Here is an 8,712-nt window from a genome sequence, read left to right as displayed (position 1 = left end):
AAAGGAAAGGAAAGGAAAGGAAAGGAAAGGAAAGGAAAGGAAAGGAAAGGAAAGGAAAGGAAAGGAAAGGAAAGGAAAGGAAAGGAAAGGAAAGATCCAAATCTTTTAATTGGGTGAAGGACTTCTTTGTTACATACATGTATGTGTGTGTCCACAAATATTTTTGCTAAAAAAAAATAATTATGTGTTGTTTCCGTCTTGAAATGTGAATGATCTAAATCAATATGGAGAACTCCTAATGTGCAAATTCCTTCCACTAATGCAAGTCACCATCCATCTTCAACTTCACAGCAGAGTCCCATGGAGTTGTTTGAGGCGCCTGCTGGTAAAGTGACTTGTTCAGGGTCACACAGATAATGGCAAAGGTGCAATTTGAGCCCATCTTCTAGATGCTAAGTCCAACCAATGCTCCATCTACTTTGTTCTATGGCTTCCCTAATTCTCAAAGGGACTAAATTTTCTCCTGGAAGCTGCATAGAAAGATTATTTCTCTATTCTTGTGACTAGGCACTTTAGGAGCATGGTAAAACTCCTCACTTTCCATTCAAGAAAATACCTAAGTCCAAGTGGACTCTTGGCCACATCTTAAACAATATCTCGAGTCAATTCAACAGATATTTAAGCATCTGGTATGTGGCTGCACTGTGCCAGATACTGACATACAAGGACAAAAATGAAGCCATCCCTTCCCTCAAGTAACATACATTTTTCTTTTCCATCTCTGTTTATATCATTTGTTTTTTTCCATTGTTTCAGTCATGTCTAACTTCATGACTGCATTTGTTTTTTTTTTCCTCCATCAATTTTTTTAAAATATTTTTTTAGTAAAGATACTGGAGTAGTTTGCCATATCCTTCTCCAGCTCATTTTACAGATGAAGAAACTGAGGCAAACAGTTTTAAGTGACTTGACCAGGGTCACACAGTTAGTAACTATCTGAAGCTAGACTTGAACTCAGATCTTACTGACTCCAGGCCCAGCACTCTGCCCACTACACTACCTAGCTACCCTGTTCATATCATTACCCTGCAACAGAATGTCCACTCCTCCTCAATCTCTTCCTCCTTCAAGATCTAGCTCTCCTTCATATAGCTTTCACTGGGCTCTTCAGCCATAAAAATACTCTGTCTTATGACCTTCCCTAACTACTTGCTTATATATCATTTATTAACCTATATTCTTTTTTTATAATCTAGCTTTTGACTACTGTGTCATAAGTTCTCTGGGGGCAGGGATTGTGTCTTATTTATTGTGCACCTTCATCACACCCAAACAGCACCTTTTCTAGAAGAGACACTAAAAGTGAAGGGTTTTGAATGAATGAATGAATGAATGAATGAATGAATGAATGAATGAAATTAATTTGACCTTTTCAAGACAAACTTTGAAGGGAAGGAAGGGCTATATGTGATTGAATTTTGCCACCTATACAGAAAAGACACAAAAAGAATTATTAAGTTCCCAATAAATGTACTAAATTCTCAAACTAGACATGAAAAAAATGATGTAGTTCTTGCTCTCAGGAAGCATATATGTAGATTAGAAAGAAAATGTATGTACAATGACTAGGAGGTTATCTGATGTGCATGAAGGAGAAAACTCAGAGAAAAAACTGTATGAAGATTTGAGAAGGGAAAGAACACTTTGGGGAAGGAAATTTGGGAGGAGGATCAGAGAAGACCATGAGTCGTTGGGCTTCACATTGAAAGAAGGGAAAGATTTTGACAAAAGGGGATGTATTCCAGGCATAGGAGATAGCCTTCATAGAGGGATTAGAGGTGGGAGACAGCATATTACTTGGGGAACAGCTTGTGTTCTGGTAACTGGAATAGAGAGGAGCTGGAGGAGGCAATGAATATGAAATAGGGCCAGAAAGATTGGTTCTCTCTAGGTTGTGGAAGCTCTTAACATTAAATATATTTGAAATAATTGTTCAAAATCATAGAAAACATTCTTTAAGTAAAGTCCTACTTTGATGCATTACTTCTTGGATTCTAGAAGGCAATGACAGTAAAGTCTAGGATCTGTCAAGTCTTATAAATTGTGAATGGCTTCATTTTTCCTATTACTCTCATTTTTCTTCTTTTTCTTCTTCTTTTTCTTCTTTTTCTTCTTCTTCTTCTTCTTCTTCTTCTTCTTCTTCTTCTTATTATTATTATTATTATTATATACCACCACAGCTACTATCTTAACAAATAGAAAACTGATAGGTCAATCAGCTGTCTACCAGTTGCTTCCATGATATATATAGATCCAATTAAATCTTTTCTTTTTAGTTGACTAATTTTTTTTCAGGCAAACTCAATGAGTTAGATATTGGTGGTCCCAAACCTGCAAAATTCTCTCTCATCTCACACCATACCAAAAAAAACCACACCCTAATTCCCAAACAGAACTGTAACACAATTATTATATGCTTCTTTGAAAATCCCAAGACCAAAAGAAGAATTATATACATTAAAAACTTTCTCACATTTCCCGACAGCCAGGCATGAATTTCCCTCCTCTCTTCAGGAAATAAGGATGCATTTCAGGAAATTGGTAGGAATTTAAAACTTTGGGAAATAAAAACTACAGGAAGGAAGAGCTATTTATTTGTTAAAGTTTGTGTCAGCCTAGGCTATCTGTAGCCTTTCTGTCAGTTTGAAGAAAAACTTGTTAGTACTCTAATAGTTTTGTTTTCCTTACTGCGGGCAAATCTTATATTAATGCGGGTTGCAATACTTATGTTTCTTTTTTTGTATGAATAAAACATTTATTTAGTACTTACTATGTGCAAAGCACTAGGGTTAGAAATAGAAAAACAAGACAGTCTCTGCTCTCAAGGAGCTCATACTCTATTGGGAGGGAGTTGACCCATACATAAAGGTTTCAGCTGCATGTCCTAGGATCCAGTCCTATGGTCCTTATGGGGAAACAACAAATCACATGGTAATAAGGCCTCTTCTTGAATATAATTTTCATTTTTAAACATTTTCTGCTTATTTTTTAAAATTTTATTTAATTGATTAATTAAGAATATTTTTCCATGGTTACATGATTCACGTTCTTTCCCTTCCCTCCTGCCACCCCTCTCCCATAGCCAATGTGCAATTCCACTGGGTTTTACATGTGTCATTGATCAAGACCTACTTCCATATTATTGATATTTGCACTAGGGTGATGGTTTAGAGTCTACATTCCCAGTCATATCCCCATTGACCCATGTGATCAAGCAATTGTTTTTCTTCTGTTTCTATTCTCACAGTTCTTCCTCTGAATGTGGGTAGTGTCTTTTCCATAAATCCCTCAGAGTTGTCCTGGATCATCGCATTGCTGCTAGTAGAGAAGTCCATTACATTCAATTGTGCCACAGTGTATCCCTCTCTGTACATAAGGTTCTCCTGGTTCTGCTCCTTTCACTCTGCATCAATTCCTGGAGGTCGTTGCAGTTCACATGGAATTCCTCCAGTTTATTATTCCTTTGAGCGCAATAGTATTCCATCACCAACATATACCACAATTTGTTCAGCCATTCCCCAATTGAAGGGCATCCCCTCATTTTCCAATTTTTTGCCACCACAAAGAGTATGGCTATAAATATTTTTGTACAAGTCTTTTTCCTTATTATCTCTTTGGAGTATAAACCCAGCAATGGTATGGCTGGATCAAAGGGCAGAAAGTCTTTTAAAGCCCTTTGGGCATAGTTCCAATTTGCCATCCAGAATAGTTGGATCAATTCACAACTCCACCAACAATGCAAATACTTCTGTTTCTTAAGACATGGTCTTCATGGCATACTGTGACAAGAAAAATGAATATAACCCAATAGTCATCTGTCATTAGCCTTGGCACCCTTTGCAATATCAATTCTCACTTGATAGCCCCAATCCATTCTTAGGCCTGTATTCAAAGCCATCCTAGCTTGGTATGATTTAGTGTTGTGTTGTCATGATCTTAGAATGGGAAGAAGCCTTTGAGGTCATCCAGTTGAACCTTCTTATTTTAAAAATGAATCAGTAGCTAGGTGAATGACATGCTGGGCCTGAAGTCTGGAAGACTCATCCTCCTATGTTCAAATCTGGCCTCAGATTCTGACTAGCTGTGTGACCTTGAGCACTCAATTTCTTATCACTAAAATAAGCTAGACAAGAAAATGGCAAACCACTACAGTATCTTTGCTAAGAAAATCCTGAATTGGGGTCACAAACAGTGAATAACAACAGATTGTAGAGATGAGTAAACTGAGATCTAGAAATGTTAAGTGACTTGCCCAGAATCCCATTGGTAATAAATTATAGAGTCCAGCCTTGAATCCAAGCCTTCTGATTCTGAATCCAGTGCCCTTCTCCATGGTCATAGTCTCCCAAAAATTTCCAGGTCACAGTGAAATATTAGAGTAAGATTTTAGTGAAAGTAGTTTTATTATTTGTTTTATTTATTTGTTGTTTTAAAGTTCTATGATTTCATGGTAACATGGAAACTCCTGGTATGAAAATTCCCTTCAATGAAAGACATCGGCAGCTGTCACTTATATTTGAGAGCTGCTAAAAGCACTATTAAATTAAGTGACTTGTGAAAGGTCTCATAGTTAGTATGTGTCAAATGCAGAACCTGAATGAGCTTAAATTCTCCTGAGGCCAAAGCAAGCTCTTTAGCCTTGACACTTTTCTGCCTCTAATTAAGAATTTGAAATATCTCTTAAAAAAAAATAAAAATTTGGGAACATAGTGTCAAATACATTACTGAATCATGGTGTGGAATCATTATAGGAAGTGGGTTGCTAAGTGTGAGAACCAGAAGTGTTACCTCTTGTTATACAATTTAGAATCTCATCATTATGCTTTCACTTGAAATTCAGTTCATGAATTAACAACCAGAAGTTCATTTGACTGAAGGTTGCCTTTTGTCTCCTCTTCTAGTCTGCTAGTATGAAAAGCAGCTTGCATGAAAAAGAGTTGGGAGTTTTAGAGAATTGTAACTCAAAATGGGTCTAAAGCATGACATGCCAAAGAATCCAATGCCATCTGAAATTCGGTCAAAAGAATATTGGAAATAGTCCCTGAGTACTCTGGTCCAGTCGGATCACACCCGGGGCATTAGTTTTAAGCCACGTTAAAATAAATTTGAAAACTGTAGTGAATTCAGAAGAGGAAGACTGAGATGGCCAAGGAGACCAGAGACCGTGTTGAGCTAGAGTCAGTTCAGAGAAATGAGGATGTTTATCATAGAAAATAAATTACTTGGGAGTGGTAAGATTTGTCACATTTAAAAAGGGCTGAGAATTGTTCTTTTGGCTCCCAAAGGGCAAAGAATATTCTCCACCCCGTGTACCTTTCCAGGCTAATTATATATTACTCTCCTTCATTCATTTCTGTTCCAGATAAACTCACCTTTGTGATATTGCCCATCTCTCATCTTCATTCTTCTACACAAGGAGTTCCTCATGCCTGGAATGTACTCCATCCTCATCTCCAATTATGGGATCTGCAGCTTCTTTCAAGGCTCAATTCGAGCACATTTCTGACATAAAGCTAGTCCTAATTCCGCCCCCCCCCCAATTAACAGAGCATTTCTTCTTCCCCAAATTACTGTGTATTTAGTTTCTCTCTGTATCTGTTTCTCTTATTCCTCACAGACAAACACCGTTTCATTTTTGACTTTGTATCTCCAGCATCTAACAGAGTATCTGTCATGGAGAAGGTGCTTTAAGAAAGCTCATTGAAAGAATGAACTAAGAGCAATTGGGTAGAAGTTGCAGAAAGGTTTAATGTTTAGGGAAGAAAAATTATAATAAGTAGAACCACCCTAAAGTGAAATAAGTTGCCTTGGGCAGGCTTCCTTAGAAGTCTTCAAGTTAGGGGCAGCTAGGTGGCCCAATGCATTGAGAGCCAAACCTGAAGATGGAAAATCCTGGTTTCAAATATGGGTTCAGTGACCCTGAGCAAGTCACTTAATCCCCCTGTCCCGCCATTGACTAGCCCTTACTGCTCTTCTGCCTTAGAACCAATACATAATATTGATTCTAAGACAGAAGGTAAAGGGATTTTTTTAAGTCTTAAAATGAAGACCAGATAACCACTTGTTAGCTATATTATAGAGCAGATTCAATTCAGGAGGAATATACTAAATTACATGATTCCTAGGGTACCTACCAGTCCTTAGATTCTAAGAGTACCTAGTCATTTGCTATTGTTATTTGGTTGTTTTTTCAGTCTTGCCCAACTCTTTGTGACCCCATTTGGGGTTGTCTTGGCAAAGATTACTGAGCGGTTTGCCATTTTCTTCTCTAGCTCATTCTACAGATGAGGAAACTGAGGCAAACAAGGGTAAGTGACTTATTTGGGGTCACATAGCTAGCAAATGTCTGAGCCAGATTTGAACTCAGAAAGATGAATCTTCATGACATTAGACTGAGCACTCTATCCACTTCTTGTAAATCTTCTCCATTTTAGGTGAATTTAGAATGAAAGCTAGAACAGGACTCTTAACTTTTAGGGTGGCCAGGATGAGGCGATCCTGTGCTGTACAGATGATGAATTTGTATTCTAGAAGGGAGAATCGAGGGACAGAAAATTGAGAAGTAGAAAAAGAATGGAAAGGGAATGAGGACTGCCCCCCCCAGAGATCCCCTTTCTCACAAGCTATTCATTCCCCCCAGGAAATAGTTGGGGATCTGTTTTATAGGTAAGCTACAGAGTTGTAGCTAAGTTTTCTGACTCTAGAGATAGTGTTCTGCCTGTACCACACTACCTTATTATTTAAATAACGAAATTTCTCAGCTCCCAAATAATTAAGAATCTCAGCTCTGCTACTTGCTATTCAAGTGATCTAAGGAAGTCATCAACTTCTTTGAATCTCAGTTTTCTCATCTATAAAATGAGAGAGTTGGATGGCATGGCCTCTGAGATCCCCTCCAGCACCAAACTAAAGATCCTATGAAACAATTTGCTGGTTTACACACAGATTATTTCATTGCTTCTTACAATAATAGTGTGAGTTAAGTGGTTCTGTTACCCTCATCTTGTTGTCATTCAGTCATTTTAGTCATGGTGACTATTTGTAATAGATTTTCTTGGCAAAGATATCAGAGCGATTTGCCATTTCCTCCTCCTGCTCATTTTATAGATGAGAAAACGGAGGGAAACAGGGCTAAGTGACTTGTCTAGGATCACACAGCTAGTACGAGTCTAGGGCTGGAGTTGAGTTCAGAAACATGAGTTTTCCTGACTTCAGACCTCATCCTATCCACTATGCCACCTTGCTGCACATAGATGTCCATACAGCTATTGTGAGCAGCAGTATTTGAATCCAAGTCTCTCCTGATTTCAAGCACAACATTCTTTTCATTATCCAATCCTCTTTTACTATTCAAGTAACTAATTTTTAATGAAAACTATACTTCAAGAAGAATTTAGAGCATTACCAAATATGAAATTTTATCCTTTTTCCAAGGTGTTTCACATATGATATTTAATTCGATATGCACAAGTCCCTGAGATAGATCAGGGGACAATTCATATCTTGATTCATGAAATGAGGAAATGATTTCCTGTGTTCCTTTGCCCACCAGTGACTTGCCTAGTGGTATAGAGAGAATATCAGAGGCAGAGGTGAGACTAGCACCAAGGCACCCGTCTTCTATTTCAGAATTTTTTTCCATGACACTATACTACTTTTCCATCAAAATAATCTCAATCATCTTAGCACCAAGACCTTATTTTGGTTCCTTTTCCAGCCAGTGTCCAGGAAAACTCTAGCTGATTTGGGTTTTACTTTTTCCTGGGATAAGACAACATTAAAAGTAAACTATTTTTAACACCTCTCTGCCCATGAGCTCATAAAATCAAATTTCCATTTTCAAATCATAGATTTTGTACCAGTCCAGTGAGTGTATCGGCAAATCACCGTGCCTTCAAAATAAATAAACCAAATACAAAAAACTCCCTGCTTTACAGCTAAATGTTTTTGTTGGCACAGAGCACAGGCCGTGGAAATTCCAAGACTCCAATATAAAAATGTAAGTTTGCCTGTAATTTGCCCAGTTAGAGCAAAAAATGAGACTTGTGGTGAATATCCTGTTTTTAAGCCCTTGTTTATAAAGCCAGTTTTTGTGCCAGAACAAATAGCACTGAGACCAAAAGATTATTACGCTAAGAAGGAATTTGGATCCCATTGTTGTTCAGTAGACAAAAACTGTTTTCTTAAAAGCCCCTAAATGAGGCAGCCCTGGTGTCTTGGGAATAGCTATAGCCTCTGAGATGGAAGACCTGGTCTCTGGTTCTGGCCTCAGAACCAAGTCCCTGTGGAACCCAGGGCAAATGATTTTACTTCCTTGGCCCTGTTTCCTCATCTATTCCTGAGGACGACTCTGAGTAAGAGAGAATTTCAGAGGCCATCATGAGTCCATTCTAACCCAAGAGGTTAGTGAAGTACAGATAGAGCAAGAGATTTGGAGCCAAAGAGTCTAGATTTGAATCCTGACTCTGGCACTTGCTACAGTGTGACCTGAGGCAAATCACTGCCCTTTTATGGATTGGATTTTCCCAGTCTATATTTTTTGTCTAGACCCCTTTATACTCTTCAACCAAAATTGCTAGGGATCTCCCTCAAAGAGAGCTTTCATCTGCAAAACATCAGAAAACAATTATTAGACATTGTATTGACGTAATCTGGAAAAAAACTTATTTTGAGCTATTGTTCACCTACTGATATTTATCCCATTAAAAATGA

The 8,712-nt window shown here is 37.9% G+C and overlaps 1 protein-coding gene across 1 annotated transcript in view; it reads right to left on the bottom strand.

Moving 5' to 3' along the window:
* VCAM1 (vascular cell adhesion molecule 1) overlaps nucleotides 1-5,445 on the bottom strand; it is a 16,998-nt gene extending 11,553 nt beyond the window's left edge. Inside the window, exon 1 of the mRNA XM_044675495.1 lies at nucleotides 5,373-5,445. Coding sequence (XP_044531430.1) covers nucleotides 5,373-5,445 — 73 coding nt within the window. The remainder of the gene's footprint in view (nucleotides 1-5,372) is intronic.
* Nucleotides 5,446-8,712: the final 3,267 nt, after the last annotated feature.

Source organism: Gracilinanus agilis, chromosome 4 (assembly GCF_016433145.1).
Source record: "Gracilinanus agilis isolate LMUSP501 chromosome 4, AgileGrace, whole genome shotgun sequence".
NCBI lineage: Eukaryota > Metazoa > Chordata > Mammalia > Didelphimorphia > Didelphidae > Gracilinanus > Gracilinanus agilis.
The sequence above is the reverse complement of the archived record's forward strand: the minus strand, read 5'-3'. Positions and strand labels throughout refer to the sequence as shown.